Source organism: Bos mutus, chromosome 11 (genome assembly GCF_027580195.1).
Source record: "Bos mutus isolate GX-2022 chromosome 11, NWIPB_WYAK_1.1, whole genome shotgun sequence".
NCBI lineage: Eukaryota > Metazoa > Chordata > Mammalia > Artiodactyla > Bovidae > Bos > Bos mutus.
Window position 1 is genome coordinate 44,893,152 of NC_091627.1, and position 27,007 is coordinate 44,920,158.

General features: G+C 37.6%; 1 protein-coding gene across 4 annotated transcripts in view; it reads left to right on the forward strand.

Moving 5' to 3' along the window:
• Positions 1 to 27,007, forward strand: part of WDPCP (WD repeat containing planar cell polarity effector) — a 312,142-nt gene that overhangs the window by 108,137 nt on the left and 176,998 nt on the right. For all 4 annotated transcript variants that reach the window (XR_011466041.1, XM_070379381.1, XM_070379382.1 and 1 more), the window contains exons 3-6: positions 7,626 to 7,673; positions 8,516 to 8,560; positions 10,127 to 10,197; positions 10,482 to 10,541. Coding sequence is in view for 3 of the 4 variants with exons in the window: in XM_070379381.1 (XP_070235482.1) it covers positions 7,626 to 7,673; positions 8,516 to 8,560; positions 10,127 to 10,197; positions 10,482 to 10,541 (224 nt within the window). In the remaining variant the exon portion in view is untranslated. The remainder of the gene's footprint in view (positions 1 to 7,625; positions 7,674 to 8,515; positions 8,561 to 10,126; positions 10,198 to 10,481; positions 10,542 to 27,007) is intronic.

A 27,007-nucleotide genomic window follows, 5' to 3' on the forward strand; every position in this document is an offset into this window, starting at 1 on the left:
GGCCACCAGGGAATTCCAGAAGGTTTTCAGTTGGATTTGCCCAGATCTAGCAGCTATAGCCTTAAGAATTGTTTTTTGTAAACCATAAGACTTGAATGTCAAAATTACTCCTTGATCCTTGGACTACAGAATGAGTGTTGTTCTAGCAATCATAAAAACAACATTAATTGTACATCTTCTGTCAGTGTTCTTGAGTGACCAGATGAATTGTCAATGCACAGTAATATTTTGAAAGCAATCTTGGTTTCTGAGCTGTAGGTCGCAATGATAGGCTTAAATTATTCAGTAAGCCATGTTGTCAACAGAAGTGCTGTCATCCAGGCTTTGCGGTCCCATTTATAGAGCACAGGCAGAGTAGATTTAGCAGAATCTTAAGGGCCCTAGGATTGGTTATGCACTGGCTTCTACTTGAAGTCACCAGCTGCATTAGCCCCTAACAAGAGAGTCAACCTGTCCTTCAAAACTTTGAAAACAGTCATTGACTTTTCCTCTCTAACTATGTAATTTCTAGATGGCATCTGCTTTCAATAGAAGGTCTTTTATCTACATTGAAAATTTGTTGTTTATTGTAGCCACCTTCATTAATTGGGACTTACCAGGTGGCTCAGTGATAAAGAATCCCCCTGCCAATGCAGGAAATGCAGGAGATGCAGCTTCGATCCCTGCACTAGGAAGATCCCTTGGAGGAGGAAATAGCAGTTGACCCCAGTATTCTTGCCTGGGAAATTCCATGGATGAAGGAGCCTGGCAGGCTACAGTCCATGGGGCTGTAAATGAGTTGGACCCAACTGAGCATCTGAGCACAAGCACTTCATTAATTGTTTTAGCTAGATCTTCTAGATCACTTGATGCAGGTTCTACATCTACACTTGTTACTTCCCCTTGTATTTTTATGTTCAGAATATGGTTTCTTTCCTTAAACATTGTAAACCAACCTCTGTTAGCTTTAGACATTTCTTCTGCAGCTTCTTTACCTCTTTTAGTCTTCATAAAATTGAAGAGTTAGGACCTTGTTTTGCATTAGGCTTTGGCTTATGGAATGTTGTGGCTGATCTGTCCAGGTCGCCAACTCTTTCTCCATTATCACCAATAAAGTTGTTTCTTATCATTTGTATGTTCAGTGGAGAAACACTTTTTCCTTTAAGAACCTTTCCTGAACAGTCACAACTGATCTGTTTGACTCAGGAGGCCTAGCTCTCAGCCTCTCTTGACTTTGAACATGCATTCTTCAGTGTATATGTTAGTCATGTCCAACTGACCCCATGGACTGTAGCACACCAGACTCCTATGTCCATGGAATTCTCCAGGCCAGAAAACTGGAGTAGTTTGCCATGCTCTTCTCCAGGGGATCCTCCCAACCCAGGGATTGAACCTGGGTCTCCCACATTGCAGTCAGTAAGCTTATGGGTCTCTCACATTCCTCAGTAAGCTTAATCATTTCTAATTTTTGATTTAAAATGATTTAAAGTGCAATTCTTCCTTTCACTTGGACACTTAGAGACCTCTGTAGGGTTATCAATTGGCTTAATTTTAATATTGCTGTGTCTTCAGGAATTGTTATTGTTATTCAGTTGCTAAGTGCTGTTCAACTCTTTGCAACCCAATGGACTTCAGCATGCCAGCCTTCTCTGTCCTTCACTGTCTCCAGGAGTTTGCTCAAATTCATGTCCATTGAGTCGGTGATGCCATCCAACCACTCATCTTCTGTCACCCCCTTCTGCTGCACTCAGTCTTTCCCATTTCCCAGGGTATTTTCCATTGAGTTGGCTCTTCACATCAGGTGGCCAAAGTATTGGAGCTTCAGCTTCAGCATCGGTCTTTCAAATGAATATTCAGGACTGATTTCCTTTAGGATTGACTGGTTTGATCTCATTGCTGTCCAAGGGACTCTCAAGAGTCCTCCAGCACAACAATTTGAAAGCATCAATTCTTTGGCATAACTTTTATTTAGTAATAAATACACACATTCAGAAAACTCCAGGAGATAAGAGAAGGACAGGGAAGCCTGGCATGCTGCAGTTCATGGGGTTGGAAAGAGTCGGACACTGAGCCACTGAACAACAGCAACAAATGCATTCAGAAAAAACTCAAGAGAAAAACACAGTGTTATGAAAAACACAGTATTTCAGGAAATACAGGAAATTAAACTTTTTCTTTTCTAGATTTTATACAGTGAACACATTACTTCTGTAATCAAGAAGCCAAATTATATTGACATCCACATAAGAATGATAGAAAAAAAGGAAATGAACGCTATGACCAGAGACAGTGGTGCACACAGGTCCCAGGAGGCAGTAAGATCTGCCCCACCTGGGTCTTCAGCAGGGCTTCTCTGTTCTCCTTCCCGGGAACATTCTTTCTGAACCCATGTGCAATCCTACCTCTTTAGGGCTCAGCTTTACTAAGTCACCTAGAGAAGCCTTCACTGCCTTTGAGACTAAGTTTGTGACCCTCTTACATATTCTCATTATGTTTAACATTTAAAGTAGTTTTTGAATTGAGGTATAATTGAGTTATAACATTAAGTTAGTTTCCAGCATACAGCATAATGATTTGGTAAGTCTGGTTAATATCCACCACCATACATAGTTTTTCCTGTGATAAAGACTTTTAATATTTATCTCTTGGCAATTTTCAAATATGCAATACATCGTTATTAACTGGAGTCACCATGCTGTACATGATATCCCCATGACTTGTTTATTTTATAACTGAAGTTTGTGCCTTTGATCCCCTTCATCCATTTCATCTACCCTCCCCTTCACCCTCCTGACTTTGGCAACCAATCTGTTCCCTGTGTCTGTGAGCTTGTGGTTTATTTATTTTATTTTTTTAAGATTCTGCATGTAAGTGGAGTTCTACGGCATTTGTCTCTCTCTGACTTGTTTAACTTAGCATAATGCCCTCAAGGTCCATTCAAGTTGTCACAAATGGTAGGATTTCATTCTTTTGATGGCTTAATTCCATTCTGAATATATACCGCATCTTCTTTATCCATTCATTCATTGATGGGTACCTAGATCTTGACTATTGTAGATAATGCTGCAATGATCATGATATAATGGTACCTATATCTTTTTGAATTAGTGTTTTTATGTTCCTTGGATAAATACCCAGAGGGGAAGTTGCAGGATCACATGATAGTTCTACTTTAAAATTTTTGAGAATCCTGCATACTGTTTTCCATAGTGAATGCACCGATTTACATTTCCACCAGCAGTGCTGAAGTGTCCCCTGTTCTCCACATCCCTCACCAACATTTGTTATTCATTACCTTTTTGATAAATGTTATTCTAAATAATCTGAAATAATCACAAAGTTTTATTGGAAAGTTGCTAGTATAGAGAATTTTTTTTCTTGAACCATTTGAGAGTAAGTTACTAACCTGATGCCTCACCACTCCCAAATACTTTCGTGTGTGTTTCCTAAAGAAAAGGTGTAGTCCAGTGTCACATAAATAACCATCAGAATCAAGAAATTAATGGTAATAATAGTACTACCATCTAACACGCAAAGAGTTTCACCATTGTCCTTTTTTAAAAAATTAATTTATTTTTTGGCTGTGCAGGATCTTCATTGCCTTGCGGCCTTTCTCTAGTTGTGACAAGAGAGGGCTGTTGTATAGCTGCACTGTGCAGCTTCTCATTGTTGTGGCTTCTTTCGTTGCAGAGCACAGACTCTAGGGCACATGGGCTTCAGTAGTTGTGGCACGTGGGCTTAGCAGTTGTGGCTCCAGGCTCTAGAACACAGGCTCAGTAGTTGTGGCACATGGGCTTAGTCGCTCAATGACATGTTGGTTCCTGGATCAGGAATAAAACCCATGTCTCCTGCATTGGTAGGCAGATTCTTCACCATTGAGTCACCAGGGAAGCCCCAACTATCCTTTTTATAGCAAATGGTTGTTGTTCAGAATTATGTTACATTTAGTTATCATGTCTCTTTAGTCTCTAATTCTGGAAGAAATCCTTCAGCTTTTTAATTTTTAAAAATTTATTTATTTATTATTTTTTTATTATTTTTTTTTCCTTTTTTTTTTAAAATTTTATTTTATTTTTAAACTTTACATAATTGTATTAGTTTTGCCAAATGTCAAAATGAATCCCCCACAGGTATACATGTGTTCCCCATCCTGAACCCTCCTCCCTCCTCCCTCCTCCCTCCCCATACCATCCCTCTGGGTCGTCCCAGTGCACTAGTCCCAAGCATCCAGTATCGTGCATCGAACCTGGACTGGCATCTCGTTTCATACATGATATTTTACATGTTTCAATGCCATTCTCCCAAGTCTTCCCACCCTCTCCCTCTCCCATAGAGTCCATAAGACTGTTCTATACACCTAGATGTCCATCAGCAGATGAATGGATAAGAAAGCTATGGTACATATACACAATGGAGTATTACTCAGCCATTAAAAAGAAAACATTTGAATCACTTCTAATGAGGTGGATGAAACTGGAGCCTATTATACAGAGTGAAGTAAGCCAGAAGGAAAAACACCAATACAGTATAATAACGCGTATATATGGAATTTAGAAAGATGGTAACAATAACCCTGTGTATGAGACAATAAAAATTTATTTTTTAACTTCTGTGACTTCAACACTTAGGAAGATTTTATACCACTTACTTTGTAGTATATCCCTAAATTTAGATACATTTGAGGTTTCCTCATAAGTAGGTTCAGATTATGCTTGTTTGGTGGGAAGTATACAGAAGAATAATGCTGTATTCTCAATGCATCCTAACATGCAGTGCACAATTTCAATCCATGTCTTTACTGATAGTGTTCATGATCACTTGGTTAAGGTGGTGTCTGCTAGGCTGCTCCACTGCAAAGTTACTTTCTCCTTTAGAATTAATATTTTGCAAGGTGTTACCTTGAAAATATGTGGATATCTTATTCTTCATTAAACTTTAAATATATTTTTAATAGGTGTATGTATTTTTTAAAAACATGAGTGATCTGTGATGATCTTTTATTTTTTTTGCCGTGTGGGCTCTTAGTTCCCTGAGCAGGGGTTGAAACTGTTCCCCTTGTACTGGAAGCACAGAGTGTTAACCACTGGACTGCCAGGGAAGTCCCTAAATATATTTTTAACTTAATTTGTCCCTATGGGCTCAGGTACCATTTTATTCAATGATTTTAATCCTTTAGTACCATTATTTATTCTGATGTTTAAGTTGTCCCTGAGTGGTCAGTGGGACACCTTGCAAGCTGACTTATCATTATGCCACATCCCTATCAATACTTGGGCATTTCTATTCTTTCTGGCACAACAGATCTGATCTATCAGACTGTTATTATATTGATACCTTCCCTTCCTCAGTGCTAGAATTAGCCAGTTCTCTAAGGAGCTTGGTTCCTTTTAGAGGAGAATGGTTTCTAGAAGCCAAGGTGTGCTTCAGGTACACTCATTGCTCTTGGAGTATCGTTGCTTCCAGGCACTGTCAGAGGCCAGAGCTTAGGGTATGTATGTATGTATGCATACACACTTACTTGCATCCACATTCATAACTGTACCTCTGTATATTGAAAACCGTGAGTTCACACCAGTACCTTAAATTCTAATCTATCACCACAGGGTTCATTCTAATGTTCTCTCTTTTTTATATTTGTACTTCTCACACAGTGGGAGAGCTGGGGCTTCCGTATCTTTATTTTTTTAAAATCACCCTGTATGCAGACAGTCTTCTATCTCTTTGGCAACTCTCTTCCCTGCATGGATATCTCTGTAGGTTCTGATACCCTTTGTTGGGCTCCCCGTGTATGTGGATGTCCCCCATGCTTTATTCAGCCTCTGACAGCCAACACAAGGCCATTGCTCCTATGAATGTCCCTCTCACCCTGCTAGGGCTCTGACATACCATGTCAGACTCACTGTCCGTATCCGCATCTTGTCCTGCTTTTAAGAGCCATGCTAAGTCTCATCAGTCGTGTCTAACTCTGTACAACCCCACAGATGGCAGCCCACCAAGCTCCTCCATCCTTGGGGTTCTCCAGGCAAGAATACTGGAGTGGGTTGCTATTTCCCTCTCCAATTTTAAGAGCCATACTCTGGTCTAAATGCAGTAGTTCAGACTCGTGCACAGAATTCACGGCCACTTGTTATTTTCATAGTTCTATTCTAGAGTTGTAATATATGGATGCATGAAATGATGGAATATTGGAGGATATTGCCTGTGTACAGTAATGCATATGGTTCTTAGATTTCTTTTTTAAGAATCTTTTTATTATTTCTGGTTTGGGAAGATCCCCTGGAGAAGGGATACGCTACCTACTCCAACATTCTTGGGCTTCCCTGGTGGCTCAGCTGGTAAAAGAATACTCCTGGAGTAGGGGAGACCTGGGTTTAATCCCTGGGTTGGGAAGATCCCTTGAAGAATGAAAAGGCTACCCACTCCAGTATTCTGGCCTGGAGAATTCCATGTACTGTATAGTCCATGGGGTCACAAAGAGTTGAACACAACTGAGTGATTTTCACTCACTTTATTAAAGTATTATATGTATATTGAAAAGTGTAAAGATTACAAAGATATGTTTTGAACTATCAAAAAGTGAACATACCCATAAAATCCTCACCTAGGTCAAGAAATAAAATATTAGTATCTTAGGAGCCTGACTCATGACCTTTCCCTGGCACTTCTTATTAGATACTGTCAATATAACAAACAGAAATAAACTGAACTCTTTAAATTATATGTCTCAATTAGTGACATAATGAAAAAAATGGAACTTCAATAAGTATACACGATTGACTATTTTGAAAAAACTATATTGGAGAAGTTAATTATAGCTTTTGGGGGGAAGTTTTATCCTTCAGTTTGAGAAAGTTCAGAGCAGTCAGTCACTAGGGGGCAGCCTGTACTGCTTCCACTTTAGAAATAGCTGTATCCTTTTGTTAGTAACTTGAATTATTTTGCACGGAAGGAAGCAAATGTTACCTCAAAGAAAGAAGTATTTCAGAGTTCACAGATAGGAAGAAAATGGACAGTTATTTTATTCTCCTGTAAATCAACTACAAGGACAGATTCCATGGTTAAATCTCTCTCAGCATCTAGGAAACCTATCTTTGCTTTTGTAACCCCAGCAGAGCATCCGAACTTGAATGGGTTCTGAAGGGTTTTTGAGTCTAAACAAGCTTCAGATAATTTATCCATACCTTCCTTTAACCCTTCCTTTTCTGCAGATTTCCCCCAAATACTCTTCTGGATTCAAGTTAAGTCAGAGAAAAAAAAAAACACAGCTCAGAATTCTTCTAGCCACTTTCATTTGGTATTATTTAGTGGTAGTTCCTTTTGGTAGTGCCCTGTGAAAAATATCAGAGGAAGCTTGAGAGAAAAAAGTTGGTCATCCTTGATATCACTTCTTTACCCTTCCTTTCCTCATGCCATTCTAGTGTTGTGTATTTCTCTTCTAAGTGGACTGATAAACTTGCATTTCGTTCATATCCCTAGAAGAGACGAACCCATGTCTGGACAATTTCAAAGTATTTTATTTCCAGTAACATACAGGTTGTTTCTGTCCTCCTCCTTATCCACCTCCAACCCTGCCTTATAGTATGGGTTGGCTTCTCATTCTCCATAACTTTTTACTATAATCTAATGTTATTTCTTCCTTTCTATAGATAGAGACATTGGGATCTACCAGTATTATGACAAGAAAGAGCCATCAGGTAAAGTATCTGTTCTATTAAACTAATTTTTATAAACTTACTATTCTAAATTATAAAATACTGACTTAAAAACTCTGTTTTTATGCACTTTAAATTCTAGAATTTCAAGAATGTTTACTCCAATTCTTTAGAAAAATGCTAAAGTTAATATGTTTTATATAAATAAAGCAGTATTGAACTAGTAGCAGAATAAATTCAAAACTAGTATTGAATAAAGTAGCAGAACATGAAAATTTTCATTTTACTTCTGATTAAACGGATAACTGGACAGTATGTTCTCATTTTTTTATCACTGTCCCAGTAGAGGGCATTGTTAATGCATGGGTCCTACTGATGCTGGGCTCCCGGGTCCTCACCTGATATCTGGAATAGGCATTTCTGAGTGAATGATCAATTTTCTTTATCTGATTAATCCTGTTAATCCCAGAAGTTTCTTGATGGGCCAAGAGGTCTTCCCAGCTAAAGTTCCTTCCTGTTCGGTCTCTGTGGGCATCCCCTGTGCTTAGCTTGGTAGTTAATAGGCTGACTTCATGGTTCTGATGACAGACTGAAGTAGCTTCTGTTCTGGGCTCAGTTGCAGTTCCCTTCCCTATCTGATGAGATTGCAACCTCAGGATATTGGCCCACCCGTTGTGTTGTGTAAGCCTTTTCACTTCAAATTTAGGAAATCTTCCATGAAATGAAAACATCCAAATTATGGCATTTTCCAACTGCCTTTTAAAAAGTTTTGTGTAATTTATTAATCTCAGTAATGTGCATATGCACATATAAAATTAAGTATAATAAAAATAATTTCCACTTTTTAATCTTTTTTTCTAACCTCTCATCTGCTGCAAAATCAGCAACAGATCATGGTAACTTAGAAGAAAAGCAGAGGCTGGCAGAATGTAAGTTTACTTTATATTTTTTTGGAATTATTATAAAACTGGAATTTTAATATCCCTGAAGATTGTGTCTTAAAACATATTTTAAGCTGTCTGTACAAATAGGAAATGTTATCCCTTCCATATTTCTTATAAATTTCTATTGTTTAGGTGCATAAACATATGAGTAAGAATTATACTATTAGACATTTCTGATTTAGACCATTGAAATCTCTCTCAACTTTTGGTGAGATATGTGCTTATGTAAACAGCATAAGCTTATGATATATGCTTATGCATAAGATATATGCTTATGTATTTATTAATGAACTGCATTTATCTTATTTAATATACTTAAACTAAGTGTACCATGGTTCTGTTAACATTTTATGATCCATATTATACCTAAATTATTATTTTGTTTTAACCATTGTAAGAAAATAAGATTTGTAATTATCAGTATTGACATTTTATTCTCTCTAGTCTTTACTAATTTCAAATATATAAACATGTTATATATGTAATATGGCTACAGTATAATATGGCTGAAATATGACTGTTTTATTTAGAATATAAGCGGGCCTAAATATTGTACTTGTTCTCACTTTAAATGGTCAAGCTAACATTTAGTTTTTAAAAATACTGTATTAGTACCTGTGGCAGAGATTTGGAACTTTTTACATATGCTCTGCACATTGTAAATTATGTTTATAGAAGTCATTAATTTGCTTAAATGAAACAGCATTCTCCTATAAAAATTTTGATGTCTGTATATATTTTATACTACATATATATGCACATAAAGCACATGTGCACACATTTAAAATTGTTTAGGAAAATTCAGAGATGAATTCATTTTTGTGATGAAATAGGTGTCATATCACTAATGAATTTATTATTTTTTAATTCTTTTAAATAGAACGTTTTAGTTTGTTTTAGGCTATCATTGAGATTCTACTAAATAATATCAACTTTTAAAACAAAGCAAAGGCTTATCATTATTGAATTGTGGTGTAGCTTTTAGAAAGAGTTATTTTATATAGAAAAGAGTCTATATAAAATAAGTTAGTGTCTAACTTATTAAAATTTAGATTTCCCTCAATTTTATCCTTAATGTGTGATGCTTAATTTTAAATTCATTTTCTGTGTATTATTTTTAATATTTTATTTCTTTCCTCACTATATTCATTTACTCGTAGGAGTTTTCAGATCTGATAGATTATTTGAAGAGTTTAGAATTTCTTTTGTATTGAGTTTTAAATTATTTAAATGAAAATAAATTTGCTTCTGTGGTAAAGAGTGGGTCATTAACTGTTAAGTACTAGGCTCACAAGCTTCAGAAACCTTCCCAGAGATTCTCTGAGCATTGTTAGTTGTCGTCATAAAATTATGATCATGGAGATTTTTTTGTGGTAAAAATCCTGTTTCTATGACAGAGCCTTTCAAAAGACTGTCATTTGATGATGGAAATGAAGGCTACTTCCTTTCAATTAAGGAGGTGTTTTATTTTAATCTTCCTAAGGCACACTGCTCAGCAGAGTTTCCTTTTAAACGTGTTCAGCCAACTGTAGTACATGTTTTGTTTTCCAGCACGAGATTTTCCATGGACGCTCAAAAACAGACGCCCAGAAAAACTTCGAGACTCACTCAAGGAGTTGGAGGTATCTTTCCAAAAGTTTCAAAAATGGCAACGAACAAATCTGTTTTAAAACATCTTTCAACAGCTTTAATTTTCATAAAGGATCAACTCTCCTGGTGATGATAGTGTTGCTTTTGTCCAGTGAGGAGTTCCAAAACAGTTGCATCTTTGTGTGGCATGCTGAGAGATAGAGAGATATATATATATATATTTTTTTTTTTTTTTTGCTTGCGAATCAGAAGCACTTTAACTGATAACGACAATGTGTATAGCCAACTGCAGTCTCCCTTTTTCTGTTTTCTTCAGGAGCTGATGCAAAACAGTCAGTGTGTGCAGAGCAAATGGAAGAACAAATATGTCTGTCAGGTAAAAAGGCTTGACATGCTTTCGCAGTGTTTAACCAGTGGAGCTGAAAGCTATGCAGTAATTGGTATTCTTGTGTTATGATAGGTAATGGACATAAACTTTTCAGGAGCAGGTATTTCATAGTTTGAATTCTAGTCATTCTAGAACTAACATTTGATTGACTCAGGCTGCCTCATTAATGAGTATAGTTGTACTGACACTATAAGCACGAATAACCATCTTTTCAGATGGTATTTTTTGTCACAGATTTAGTCATATTTTTGAATGAAGGTGACACCGTGGGACAAAAAGTTTTTTGACCACTCTTGTAAGCATTTGTGCACAGCATGCTTATGGAAATTGACAAGCAGACTAGCATTAGACCTAACGTAAGACATTTGCTGTTACTTTTCGAATCCTCTAAGCTGCACTGTTTAATATGATAGCCAGTAGTCACCTGTGGCTATTTAAATGTAAATTTAAACTAGTTAAAATTAAAAATTCAGTTCCTCAGTTGCACTACCCACATTTGAAGTGCTCAGTCACCACGTATTATCATGTAGATGGTATAACTACAGAGCATTTCCACCATGTAATGTTCTTTGGGATAGCACTATTAGAGCCTGGACAAGGTGAGGTACATGTGGAATGGGTCTAGATTCAGGACCTAATAATCACTTGTCCATTGATCACAAAAGAATGGACAAATGTCTCAGCTGTGTCAATAGGCTTAAAAAATACTATCTGCTGGAAAAATGTTACTTGCTTATGATAAAAAGTCATTAGTCATATTCTACGCATACATGTAGTTGAAGTTACATCAGTACTACTCATAATTATAGCTATTTTATGCAATTCAATATCCTGTATCAACTCAAATTCTTACTTGTTTACAATGTGATTTATATATTTTAGGTCTGACTACTCTTGTTTGAAGTTTAGACCTGTGGCTCTATCCATAAATCTACAACATTGAATTTGTAGTAATTACAAACTTACCTTAATCTACTATTTAAGTGAGTATAGACTCTTATTTTAGTGGACTCTAATGTTTCCTCATTTTTTGTTTAAACTAGTCTCCTTTTACTCACAAAAGTGACTTTAGTTACCTCCTCAACCATCACAATTACTACTTTCCAGAGACTGTTTACAAAGCTGAATTAATATTTTAGAACCATAATACTTCTTAAAATAAACTTAGGATATGGTTGAAAAGGATGAAATTATTTAAAAATTCATAATTTGTTTTCATAAAAGTTTTAATCAAACTTTAAAACTTGAATACAAAATATGTACCAGAAAGTTGTAAACTTAGTACAACTCAAATTGTACTTCTCAATGTCGTTACTCACTTTAAAAGCTGGTTCAAAATTCTTTGACTGGAGGGCAAGCCTACCACCCATAGCAAGAGGTGTGTCTCATGGCCTCCACCCTTACCATTGCACAGGTAAGTTGGAACTTGTCAGGCATCTTAAAATATGCAGTGGAGCATCCTAGTAGGCAATACATTTTAAATAGACGGTAATGTATTTTAATTTAATAAGCAGGTTTTTGTGTACATTTGTATGGGAGAATATGAAGAGGGATATCCCTCACCGTTGAATTAATTCAACTCAGAAAATGAATTTGCATGATAGAATATATATAAAATTACTATCGTAATTTACAGCAACCTGATAATACTGATTTCTTAGGCCGCTGTACCAATGAGTCTGCTTTTAACACTTCCAATGGAACTTATCTTTATGTTCTGTCATATTTTGTAATTTCTTTCTACGATTGATACAATATTCTTTAAATAAACTTTTAATATCAGCACATCTTTGGTGTGATATATTTCAACAAGATAACTTGACCTTTACTCTGCCCAGAAGTCCAGGTTAGTCTCCACATCGTTAGGGCCTATTTTTTTTAATTTATTTATTTATTTTAATTGGAGGATAATTACTTTACAATATCGTGATGGTTTTTGTCATACATCAGTAGAATCAGCCATAGGTATATATGTGTCCCCTCCATCCTAAACCCCTCCCACCCACCTCCGCATCCTATCCCTTCAGATTGTCACAGAGCACCAGCTTTGGGTGCCCTGCCTCATCCATTAAACTCACACTGGTTATCTGTTTTACATATGGTAATGTATATGTTTCAAATCATACCACCCTCTCCTTCTAGGGCCTTTGAAGGACCTCCTAACATTATCCACCCACTTCCTCAGTTTCTAGACAAGACTATTAGCTAGGTCTTCTGAAAATATGTTTGTCTTATTCTTAAACATCTCTAGTAGGACAGTAAATTAAAAATTTGATGCTCAAGCTAAATTTTCAGAAGGATCCCCTTAACCTTTTGTTAGTTGGAAAATAAGCAAACCATCTCTACAGACTCTCGAGGGGGTCCCCTTTTTTGTGCATTATCCAGTGTGACTCTAAAGATAACATGAGCTGTAATTTTTATGAATAATTTCTCCGTGTATTTAACCCTAAAATGGCAGCAGTTGAGCACAACATAATATTCTCTAAAAGAAGTGGGGAAAAGTTCCTCAGTGTCGTGGTGCTAAACATAGCTGGACACCCTTCAGTTTCTGATTGCGGCCACTCCTTAAATCTGCCTGTGGCCACTCCTTAACAATGTAAAGCTTCTAGCCCCACCTGCCCCTTTTCCCCAGGAAAGGGACAACTTTAGGCTGTATAGGGTTTCTCATGGTTATCTTCTTTTCAAGGGATCCTTATTTCTTCAAAAGGTTCAATTGTTCAGGATTTAGCAAGGCATCTACAACAACATAAAGAATTTCAGAAGATGCAATCTGAGCCTGGATTTTCCCCTCTGATGAATGTTTTTTTTTTTTTTTAATAGGTTATCATTATTATCAAAGCTAAGTTCATGTTGTTGATTCAGTGACACATAAATTGTACCATTTAAAAACTAATTCCTTCTACTTGTAAATTCAGAACAGTTTATAAATCTAGACTTATACATACGTTCTTTATGAAATTGTCTTTTGAAGTGGGTTTTTCAGACTGTACCTAATCCTAGTTTGAAATGAATAAAAAGTGAGACATAATTTAGAGTTGTAGTTTTACTAGCTATCACATATATTTCTCATTGTTTTTATGGTCTCCTAAAATTATTTTGAGCAAATGGTTAATAATTTCCTGCTTTGAATTTCTTAATCCATTTTCCAAACTATTCTTAGGGAATAATAGTTTCAGCATTAAAATACTATTGTACACTGCTGAGGTGAAATTTTTAATTCCTTAAATTGTTCTTTAAGTCACATTCATGTTTTCAGATTACTACATAAGTAGTTAAAAGCAATATAATCATTAAGATAGATTTAGCTTCATGTATATTGATTTTAGATTAAATTGTTTAAATCATATATATACATTTAACTATAAAAGTATGATATAGTCATCTTTACCCTGATTTCTTTCTGTATTTATTTGACATTTCCAGATACAATTTTAAAATTCCAAGAAAAGATAGTTTTCTTTTTAAATTCTTATAGTGAATTACTTGACAGGCTATGTAAAAGTAGAAATTATTTTCCAAGCCTATCACAGATGAACTGTGGCCTTATGGAGCTCATTTAATCATGACTTCCTTAGTTGTAGAATGTATAGTATCATTACCTGATCTTTCATTTCAACAACTTGTATGAAAACCAATTTTGGTTTTGTCATAATACAATAATTGACAAAGCATGGGTTTAAGTTACAATTATTAGTAATAGCATTTTATTTATTAAAAAACCCATCACACAGTATTTACTGACAGGCACTTTAGTGCCACCATTGTGGGAGGCAGTAAAAATGTGTATAAAGTGTGAGCTGAGTTCTCAGCATAATCTAGTCAAGGAAAAGAGATACATAAAATCACTAGGATGTTAGTGAGTGTTGAGTTGTGTGATACTAAGTTAAAAAGATAGTAAGAATTTACATGTTGATGTTTGGTAGAAATCAACACAATACTGTAAAGCAATTATCCTTCAATGAAAAATAAATACTTTTTTTAAAAAGTAAGAATTTAGAAAAAGCACAGAGATTAACCTGACAGTTGGGATGTAGGCTAAAACATGAAAACCAGAGGTGGTTTGTACAAAGGGCAAATGAAACGGGATAATTATTTTCTGAAAACAACAAACTAGAGGGTTTTTGGACTTGAAGATGCTAAGCACAGAGTAGAAGTAAGATGCTCAGGCTGAAAATAACAGAGATTAAGTTAAGAGTCTGTATCTGGAATGGTGAGATCTTCCCCAGCTCCTTCCTTCCTCCAACACTGAGGCCTATATCTCACTGTAACTTAGAGGATCCTTCTCTAACAAAGTAGATTATTACTCCCAGTTCAGTTCAGTTGCTCAGTCATGTCCAACTCTTTGCGACCCCATGGCATGCAAGCCAGCATGCCAGGCTTCCCTGTCCATCACCAACTCCCGGAGCTTTCTCAAACTCATGTCCATTGAGTCGGTGATGCCATCCAACCATCTCATCTTCTGTCATCCCCTTCTCCTCCTGCCTTCAATCTTTCCCAGCATCAGGGTGTTTTCCAAGGAGTCAGTTCTTTGCATCAGGTGGCCAAAGTATTGGAGTTTCAGCTTCAACATCAGTCCTTTCCATTGAATATTGAGGACTGATTTCCTTTAGGATAGACTGGTTGGATCTCCTTGCAGTCCAAGGGATTCTCAAGAGTCTCCTCCAACACCACAATTCAAAAGCATCAATTCTTCGGCACTCAGCTTTCTTTATAGTCCAACTCTCACATCCATACATGACTACTGGAAAAACCATAACTTTGACTGGACGGACCTTTGTGGGCATAGTACTGTCTCTGCTTTTTAATATGCTGTCTAGGTTGGTCATAACCTTGCTTCAAAGGAGCTAGTGTCTTTTAATTTCATGGCTGCAGTCACAATCTGCAGTCATTTTGGAGCCCCCCAAAATAAAAGTCTGTCACTGTTTCCATTGTTTCCCCATCTATTTGCCATGAAGTAATGGGACCAGATGCCATGATCTTAGTTTTCTGAATGTTGAGTTTTAAGCCAACTTTTTCTCTCTCCTCTTTCACCCTCATTAAGAGGCTTTTAGTTCCTCTTTACTTTCTGTCATTTGAGTGGAATCATCTGTATATCTGAGGTTGTTGATGTTTCTCCTGGCAATCTTGATTCCAGTTTGTGATTCATCCAGCCCGGCCTTTCGCATGATGTACTCCAAATATAAGTTAAATAAACAGGGTGACAGTGTACAGCCTTTTTTTACTTCTTTCCCAATTTTGAATCAGTTGGTTGTTCCATTATGGTTCTATAGACAGAACTAAATTCAGGGAATTAAAGTTAATTCCCACAGAGAAATAAGAGAAGTTCTTGAATTTTTGAAACAAGAATTGGTTGCTATTTGAAAGATGAATACTCAAGGAAAAGGAAAGGAGCTGTTGCAAATGAAAAATATAACAGCATAGATAGAAAACTAATAGAAGAACTGAAAGATAAAATTATTAGTAAAATATCCCTATAATGCAGAACAGAGTGGCAAAAGAACATAGTAGTGAACAGTCTCTCTCTCTCTTTCTCTAAGTTGCTTCAGTCGTGTCTGACTCTGTGCGACCCCATAGACGGCAGCCCACCAGGCTCCGCCATCCCTGGGATTTTCCAGGCAAGAACACTGGAGTGGGTTGCCATTTCCTTCTCCAATGCATGAAAGTGAAAAGTGAAAGTGAAATTGCTCAGTCTTGCCTGACTCTTAGCGACCCCATGGACTGCAGCCTACCAGGCTCCTCCATCCATGGGATTTTCCAGGCAAGAGTACTGGAGTGGGGTGCCATTGCCTTCTCTGAGTGAACAGTAGGCAATATAAAATAGAAAAATTAGAGTAGCAGGTCAGAAGGTCCAATATCCTACTCATGATAGAAAATAGAAGGGAAGAAACAAACAAAAAAAGTGATAGAAGAAAATTTCCCAGAACTGGAGGATGTTTGTTTCCAGTTTGAAAGGACCCAGTGGTTGAAAAAGATTAATATCAAGGTATATTTTGTGAATTTTAGAAAACCAAAATTAAAGAGAAGATCCAAAAAGTTTTCACAGTAAAAAGAGTAAAACAAAGTACATACAAAAGAATGGGAATCAGACATGACTTCTCAGTAGCAACACAAAGAGTCAGAAGACTGTGGAATCAAAACTCTGAAGTGAAGTGATCTTTAGCCTAGAATTCTATTTCTAGAATTCCAAATTGGCATTTGAGCAAGGACATTTTCAGGCTAGTTAGTGCTCAAAAAATCTTGCCTACCTGCCATGCATTTTTTTCTCAGGAAGTTATTGGAAGATATGCTTCTCTAAAGCAACAGAATGAACCAAGAAACAAGATTCTTAGGATCCAGGAAATAGAGAAACTTACACAGGAGAGAAGTGAAGAGAAATCTTGGGATGACGGTGCCTTAGGCCTAGAGAGCAGCTGGTCCAAATTAGGGCAGGATACAGAAGGTTCTCATAGCGATGTTGGAGGGAGGGAAGAAAAGGAACTGATAGATCTGATATCTGATGTGATCTAGGAGAATTAATAATAGTAACATTTAATAAGAGATAAATATATAGGATAATAAATATTACTGATAAAAATCAGTAAGTAATGATTAATGCAAGAAATAACATATGTGAAAGACATTGCTAGCTGCTTGTCCAGTATCCATTTGTCTTATGAACCGACCCTATTGTTCAGAGTGGCAAAATGACCAACTTAAAGTACTTAGCTTCCCTGTTGCTTCTCAAACGAGAGGTGGCCCTAGAAAGGCACTTTTGGCCACAGAAAGCAGAGGTCGCTGGTAGGATTTACAAGAAAGCTTTCTTTTTTAAAAGTAACACTTCTGTGCAGTGTTTTAAAATCAGAATTAATGCTCCCCCTAAAGACTTATAATGAGCAAAATATCAGAATTTTAAAGAAAGATTGCACGTTTTACCGACTTTTTCTGTTGCCTGGGACTTCCAGGCTCCACAGAAGCCTGCCATTCACTGCCTCCTATGAGGGCAGAGTAGGACATTCAAATTAGAGGTATCATTTTCCACAGACCACTGCCCCATCCAAAAATATGTCTTCAACAGGCTGAGACATTTTAAATTCCTCTGCTGCTCATTTTCGGTGTGAGAAGTTCTCACGTGTGCTATGGAACATACTCAGAAGTTAGTCTTTAAGATGTTAACAATAAAAAGTCCACCCACTGACCCACTAACAGCTTACAGAAAAGCAAAATATTGTACAAATATTGCATTCTTTAAGTGTATTTTTACATATAAAATACATGTACTTACTCTACGTATGTATTATCCTAGACTCAACAGGGATGTGCCTTTTCAACTTGTGCTCTTCGAGTCTGGATCTGAAATATGCCTGAAGGGGCCTGCTTTTGACCATTCTTTGATTCAAGGCATATATATATTTAGTGCCTAATGTATGCCAGATAGAATTCTCATTGCTGGCGATACCAGTGAATAATGAAACATATGAAAATGACCATTATTCCTATTCCCCTATAGCTTAAGTTGTAATAGGGCAGACAATCAAGAAAAGATAGACAAGTAACATCTTGAGTATATAATTCAGTCACTCAGTCGTGTCTGACTCTTTGTGACCCCATGAACCGCAGCACGCCAGGCCTCCCTGTCCATCACCAACTCCTGGAGTTCACTCAGATTCACGTCCATTGAGTCAGTGATGCCATCCAGCCATCTCATCCTCTGTCGTCCCCTTCTCCTCCTGCCCTCAATCTTTCCAAGCATCGGGGTCTTTTCAAATGAGTCAGCTCTTCGCATCAGGTGGCCAAAGTATTAGAGTTTCAGCTTCAACATCAGTCCTTCCAATGAACACCCAGGACTGATCTCCTTTAGGATGGACTGGTTGGATCTCCTCACAGTCCAGGGGACTCTCAAGAGTCTTCTCCAATACCACAGTTCAAAAGCATCAATTCTTTGGCGCTCAGCTTTCTTCACAGTCCAACTCTCACATCCATACATCACCACTGGAAAAACCATAGCCTTGACTAGACGGACCTTTGTTGACAAAGTAATTGTCTCTGTTTTTTAATATGCTGTCTAGGTTGGTCATAACTTTCCTTCCCAGGAGTAAGTGTCTTTTAATTTCATGGCTGCAGTCACCATCTGCAGTGATTTTGGAGCCCAGAAAAATAAAGTCTGACAGTTTCCACTGTTTCCCCATCTATTTGCCATGAAATGATGGGATGGGATGCCATGATCTTAGTTTTCTGAATGTTGAGCTTTAAGCTACCTTTTTCACTCTCCTCTTTCACTTTCACCAAGAGGCTCTTTAGTTCTTCTTCACTTTCTGCCATAAGGGTGGTGTCATCTGCATATCTGAGGTTATTGATATTTCTCCCTGCAATCTTGATTCCAGCTTGAGCTTCATCCAGCCCAGTGTTTCTCATGATGTACTCTGCATAGAAGTTAAATAAGCAGGGTGACAATATGCAGCCTTGACGTCCTCCTTTTCCTATTTGGAACCAGTCTGTTGTTTCATGTCCAGTTCTAACTATTGCTTCCTGACCTGCATACAGGTTTCTCAAGAGGCAGGTCAGGTGGTCTGGTATTCCCATCTCTTTCAGAATTTTCCACAGTTTATTGTGATCCACATAGTCAAAGTCTTTGGCATAGTCAATAAAGCAGAAATAGATGTTTTTCTGGAACTCTCTTGCTTTTTCGATGATCCAGTGGATGTTGGCAATTTGATCTCTGGTTCCTCTGCCTTTTCTAAAATCAGCTTGAACACCTGGAATTTCACGGTTCATGTATTGCTGAAGCCTGGCTTGGAGAATTTTAAGTATATAAGAAAGTAATAAAAACTGTTAGAGAAAAAGATAGCAAGAAAAATAGGAAGTATGTGTGGGAGATGGTAGGGCAGGATGGGCCTGATATCTGGTGACCAAGAAAGATACCATGTGATTAAAACAAAGGAGCAAGCCACAGAAGGTATTTGGAGAAGAGGATTCCAGAGGCGCTGAGATGGGAATATATGTGGCATGTTTTGAAGAACAGCAAAGAGTCAATGTGACTGGAGTGGGATGAGCAAGGAGAAGAGTAGTAGGAATTGAGATTGGAGAGGAAATGAGACTGTAGTTACATAGGGCTTTCCAGGCCTTTGAAAGAATGTGGCTTTTACTCTTAAGTTTGATAAGAAAGTCTTGAGGGGTTTTGAGCACAGAAGGGACTCGATCTGATATACTTTTTAACTGGGTAACTGGCACTTTTGATGGGAACAAATTGAAGGAAGCAAAGGACAAATCAGGGCCATCAATTATAAGGCTGTTGCCATAGTCCAGGTGAGACATAACCGTGGTTTTGACTGGATGGAGCAGTTAAGTGGTGAGAAGTGGCCAGATTCTGCTGATGGTCAAATGTGGAGAATAAAAATTCCTGAGCAATTAGAAGAAGGGACATTCACTGAGTTGGTGAAGATTGAGAAGAGGCATTATTGAGGGGAATATCAAGAGTTCAGTTTTGGACATCAGTGTTTGAAATGCCTATTAGATATTCAAGTAGAGAAGACAATTGGGTAAACGAATCTGTAGTTTAGAGAAAAGCTTGGGCTGGCGATAGAAATCTGGGAGACAGCAGTGCAGTTGGTATTAAAGCCAGGAATTCAGTGAAGAATGCCAGGGAATGAATGTAGACAGAACTAGAGGAGGCGGAACTGCTGAGTTCTGGGGTCCTCCGGCTTTGGGGATTGGAGAGAGAGAGAGAGAGAAAAGGAGAGATGGAGAAAGGAGACTAATAAAGAGTAGCCAAAGAGGTGGAGCACCTGAAGGGAATGTTGTGTCCTGGAAATGAGATTTCTGGAAGAAAGCTTTTGAGGTATGTAACATACCAGTAACAGGTTGGCTGAGATGACCATTAGAAGGAGCAGGGAGGTCATTGGTGACCTAGATAAGAGCAGGTTCAGTAGATGGTATGGGTGGAAGCCTGACTGGAATGTATTTAAGGAAAATGGGAGGATAGAAATTAGGGGTTTATAACATTAGAAAAGATAATTTTATAAAGGAAATTGGAGAAATAGGATAGTACTTGTGAGAGAGTTGGGGTTAAAAGAGGTTTTTGTTACTCTTTTAGATGTAAGAAAGAACTTCTCTTTCTGTTGGTAAGCTAATAGGAGTAGGAAAATTGGTTCTGAAAAGGAAAAATTAATCGCTGGAGTAATGTTGACCAAGAGCCACTTAATAAAGGGAGAGGGGATGAAAAGTAGGTGCCTGGTACCTGTAGATGTCATGGAGCTGTCTTTTTACCCATGGATAGCCTAACGCCATCTTTCTTGTTCCGTGAGGAAAAGAAAACTTCTGTTTGGTTAAGTAATGACTTTTTAGAAGATTTCTGTTACTTTTTTTTTTTTTTTAGGTTTCTGAATGCAACTCTAAGTGACATACATATTTGGAAGTACAATGCTAGAATCAGGAGAAATGACCAACAGTTGGTTGGTTATTTTTGAGCATGGGTTGAGAGGCTGTGATGGAATAAAGACAGTTAACAGCTGCTTTAATTCCAAGTATTCTTTGACATTTTAACAATTTATGTGTGTTATTTTTTCAATTGAAATAGTTTTTAAACATGCCCAGTGTGCTTCTGTGAAGCAGATGTCAGGATAGTACTAGAACTGCAAGTGATTGATGGGGAGATGGGAAGGAATCAGGTGGGAGATCCTTTTGATGGTGATGCTGGTCTGAACCCTAAGGAAGGAGAAGAAGGGACTGGATTATAAAGAGGTTCAGACTGCAGCATGTTGCTCAGAAAGCTTCAGCCACAGGAGAGTTCCTTAACCAAACCTGCTCATTAGAGGAGTCCCCTGTTGGACTAGTACCACAACATGCTCGGTCATTGGCTAGTAGCCACCTGGGAAATATTTGGACTTTGTCAGTCAGCTGTGCTCCCAGCCTTCGTTCATCCTTAAGGAGCTCTGAGTGATGCACAACCATGGCCATCAAGAGTGTATACCTATATTTTTGTATAAACACAATACTGTACCTTAGTGATCTTAATATCATGCCCTAATAATTACTTTCTTAGGCAAAAGAAAAATTATTCCTTTCCACAATAAATGGAAAATTTACAGTGTATCTTGACTGACTGAATCCAAAGTTTAATGACCTATGATAATTTACATTTACATTAACTATTTACTCTTAAATAGTAATATATGAGCTCAGTTTTGTAACCTGATTATGACAGAAAGAAAATTTTGATCTTCTTAACAATTTATCTTTGTATTATCAATCAATATTTCCTTCCTATTCTTTTCATAAATGGTCTTTTTCTTCTCTTTTATTAATTGTTTTCATTTAAAAACATTTCTTTTAAAGAAAGTCATAATTCCCTGCCTCCGCCTTTGGCATTTGAGTATATTAATGTTTTTGGAAGTGCCAAGTTATTTTGCCACAAAGGAAAAGCCAGTTCAGGACTATGAATTTCCTTCATATATCCAGTTATGGGCTTCCCTGGTGGCTCAGATGGTAAAGAATCTGCCTGCAGTGCAAGAGATCTGGGTTCTATCCCTGGATCTAGAAGATCCCCTGGAGAAGGGGAAGTACTTTTGCCTGGAGAATCCCACGGACATAGGAACCTGGCAGGCTACCGTCCATGGGGTCACAGTTGGACACGACTAAGCAGCTAACACTTGCATTTACGTCCATTTATAGTTAATATTAAATATGTGTAAATCTAAATGAGTTCAAAATCTGAATAATAATTCTGAATAATCTAATGCCTCTCTTGTGTAAGGAGAGTGACATTTTATATCAATAGGGAGCTAATGAGAAGACTTTTAATGCATTATATTTGAGTACGTGTACTGAGTTTTTATACAGAAACTTAAAATATGACTTCAGATTTAGAACTTTGTATTAGATGCACAATTTGGAATGTACGAATTAGAAATATACATATAAAGTAAGTATTTAACATTGGGTGTGAGAGCCCATCAACTTTACATTCATGATATTTGAGAATATTATGTTATATATATGCCAAAATAACTGATAGAGAAAACACATCAAGTGCTTTTGCCAAATTGTGATTTATACCTGTTGTTTTTCAAAATAAAGTTAAAAAAATTAAACTACTAGATAGTATTTATACAATATACTTAAGTGACTATGAAATTAAAAGCAGCTGTAACTATACTTCTCATAAAATAGTGTTGTATATAAGACCACAGCAACTGTTCACAATGGAGTACCTATCATTTGGTATTCTCCTTGGTCTAAGTAGAATCCTAGGTTAAATTGTGAGATCCCAGTTACCACTGTGTGCCAAACACATGTAATCTCTCAGTATCTGTATCCCTCCTTCTGCCATAATAGGAGAACAATCCCTGGTCCTGTCTGAAGCCAAGCATTCTACCTAGACCCACAGTTCTCAGTATGTACACTGAGGCACCCTGGGGATTATAGTGAATTCACAGGAATCCTGCAGGATATTTTAAAATTTCAAGAAAAACACAAGACTTCTATTGGATACTGCACACATAAGTAGCTCCAGGTAGAGCAGATTTTAAACGTTAGAACACAATACATTCCTTTTGAGGGTGTCATATATGTATGAAGCTGGCTTTTTAGAGCTTGCTGTGAATTTAACTCAGATAACCATTATATCTACTACTGTGGGCAGGAATCCAAAGAAGAAATAGAGTAGCCATCATAGTCAACAAAAGAGTGCAAAATGCAGTACTTGGATGCAGTCTCAAAAATGACAGAATGATCTCTGTTTGTTTCCAAAGCAAACCATTCAATATCATGGTAATCCAAGTCTATGCCCCGACCAGTAACACTAAAGAAGCTGAAGTTGAACGGTTCTATGAAGACCTACAAGACCTTTTAGAACTAACACCCAAAAAAGATGTCCTTTTCATTATAGGGGACTGGAATGCAAAGTAGCAAGTGAAAAAACACCTGAAGTAACAGGCAGATTTGGCCTTGGAATACAGAATGAAGCGGGCAAAGATTAATAGAGTTTTGCCAAGAGAACGCACCGGTCATAGCAAACACCCTCTTCCAACAGCACAAGAGAAGACTCTACACATGGACATCACCAGATGGTCAATACTGAAATCAGATTGATTATATTCTTTGCAGCCAAAGCTGGAGAAGCTCTATACAGTCAGCAAAAACAAGATGAGGAGCTGACTGTGGCTCAGATCATGAACTCCTTGTTGCCAAATTCAGACTTAAATTGAAGAAAGTGGGGAAAACCACTAGATCATTCAGGTATGACCTAAATCAAATCCCTTATGATTATACAGTGGAAGTGAGAAATAGATTTAAGGGACTAGCTCTGATAGACAGAGTGCCTGATGAACTATGGACAGAGGTTCAAGTTATTGTACAGGAGACAGGGATCAAGACCATCCCCAAGAAAAAGAAATGCAAAAAAGCAAAGTGGCTGTCTTGAGGAGGCCTTATGAATAGCTGTGAAAAGAGGAGAAGCCAAAACAAAGGAGAAAGGGAAAGATATAACCATTTGAATGCAGAGTTCCAAAGAATAGCAAGGAGAGATAAAAAAGCCTTCCTCAGTGATCAATGCAAAGAAATAGAGGAAAACAGTAGAATGGGAAAGACTAGAGGTCTTTTCAAGAAAATTAGAGATACCAAGGGAATATTTCATGCAAAGATTGGCTCAATAAAGGATAGAAATGGTAGGGACCTAACAGAAACAGAAGATATTAGGAAGAGGTGGCAGAAATACACAGAAGAACTATACAAAAAAGATCTTCATGACCCAGATAATCATGATGGTGTGAACACTCACCTAGAGCCAGACATCCTGGAATGTGAGGTCAAGTGGGCTTTAGGAAGTGTCACTATGAACAAAGCTAGTGGAGGTGATGGAATTCCAGTTGAGCTATTTCAGATCCTAAAAGGTGATGCTGTGAAAGTGCTCCACTCAATATGCCATCAAATTTGGAAAACTCAGCAGTGGCCACAGGACTGGAAAAGGTCAGTTTTCATTCCAATCCCAAAGAAAGGCAATGCCAAAGAATGCTCAAACTACCACACAATTGCACTCATCTCACACGCTAGTAAAGTAATGCTCAACATTCTCCAAGTCAGGGTTCAGCAATATGTGAACCGTGAACTTCCAGATGTTCAAGCTGGTTTTAGAAAAGGCAGAGGAACCAGAGATCAAATTACCATCATCCAATGGATCATCGAAAAAGCAAGAGAGTTTCAGAAAAACATCTATTTCTGCTTTATTGGCTATGCCAGAGCCTTTGTGTGGATCACAACAAACTGAAAAATTCTGAAAGAGATGGGAATACCAGAACACCTGACCTGCCTTTTGAGAAACCTGTATGCAAGTCAGGAAGCAAGTTAGAACTGGACATGGAAAAACAGACTGGTTCTAAATAGGAAAAGGAGTACGTCAAGGCTGTATATTGTCACCCTGCTTATTTAATTTATATGCAGAGTACATCATGAGAAACGCTGGGCTGGAGGAAGCTCAAGCTGGAATCAAGATTGCAGGGAGAAATATCAATAACCTCAGATATGCAGATGATACCACCCTTATGGCAGAAAGTGCAGAAGAATTAAAGAGCCTCTTGATGAAAGCGAAAGAGGAGAGTTGAAAAGTTAGTTTAAAGCTCAACATTCAGAAAACTAAAATCATGGCCTCCAGTGCCATCACTTCATGGCAAATAGATGGGGAAACAGTGGCTGACTTTATTCTGGGGGGCTCCAAAATCACTGCAGATGGTGATTGCAGCCATGTAATTAAAAGACACTTACTCCTTGGAAGGAAGTTATTCCCAACCTAGATAGCATATTAAGAAGCAGAGGCATTACTTTGTCAACAAAGGTCTGTCTAGTCAAGGCTATGGTTTTTCCAGTAGTCATGTATGGATGTGAGAGTTGAACTATAAAGAAAGCTGAGCGCAGAAGAATTGATGCTTTTGAACTGTGGTTTTGGAGAAGACTCTTGAGAGTCCCTTGGACTACAAGGAGATTCAGCCAGTCCATCATGAAGGAAATCAGTCCTGGGTGTTCATTGAATGGACTGATGTTGAAGCCGAATCTCTAATATTTTGGCCACCTGATGTGAAGAGCTAACTCATTTGAAAAGGCCCTGATGTTGGGAGAGATTGGAGGCAGGAGGAGAAGGGGATGACAGAGGATGAGATGGCCGGATGGCATTACCGACTCAATGGATATGAGTTTGGGTAAACTCTGGGAGTTGGTGATAGACAGGGAGCCCTGTTATGCTGCCATTCATGGGGTTGCAAAGAGTCGGACACAACTGAGTGACTGAACTAAACTGTGATAAAAAGCAAGTACCACACAACAATTAGCATGGAACACAAGATTAAGTGTATCCAATCTGATTCCAGAGTTTGAGAATTTATGTGGTGCCCAAATTCTAATAGTGCACACCTCCTAGGGATTAAGTAAAGGTATTTTTCTTTGATTCTTTGTGTGTTACGTTTTCAAATGACTACCAAGTTGTTGGGACATAAATTCTTATTTAGTTGTTTAAATTCTGGTATTTATTTTGGACCAAGGGCACCATAAAAATTTCTGAAGCCTCTTCAATGAATGGTGCTGGGAAAACTGGACAGCTACATGTAAAAGAATGAAATTAGAAAACTTTAACACCATACACAAAGATAAACTTAAAGTGGATTAAAGACCTCAATTTAAGACCAGAAACCATAAAACTCTTAGAGGAAAACATAGGCAGAACACTCAATGACATAAAGCAAGATCCCTATGACCCACCCCCTAGATTAACGGAAATAAAAACAGAAGCAAACAAGTGGGACCTGATTAAACTTAAAAGCTTTCGCACAGCAAAGGAAACTATAAGCAAGGTGAAAAGACAATCCTCAGATTGGGAGAAAATAAAAGCAAATGAAACAACTGACAAAGGATAAATTTCCAAAATATACAAGCAGCTCATGCAACTCAATGCCAGAAAAACAACCAAATCAAAAAGTGTGGAAAAGACCTAAATAGACATTTCTCCAAAGACATACAGATGGCTAACAAGCACATGAAAAGATGCTCAACATCACTCATTATTAGAGAAATGCAAATCAAAACCACAATGAGATATCACCTCACACTGGTCAGAATGGCCCTCATCAAAAAGTCTACAAACAATATATGCTGGAGAGGGTGTGGAGAAAAGGGAACACTCTTGCACTGCTGGTGGGAATGTAAATTGATACAGCCACTATGAAAGATGGTATGGAGATTCCTTAAAAAACTAGAAATGAAACCACCAGTATGACCCAGTAGTCCTACTCCTAGGCAAATACCCTGAGAAAACAAAAATTGGAAAAGACACATGTATCTCATTGTTCATTACAGCACTATTTACAATAGCTAGAAGAACATGAAAGCAACCTAGACTTGTCCATCGACAGATGAATGGATAAAGAAGTTGTGGTATATACACACTGGAATATTACTCAACCATAAAAAGGAACACATTTGAGTCAGTTCTGATG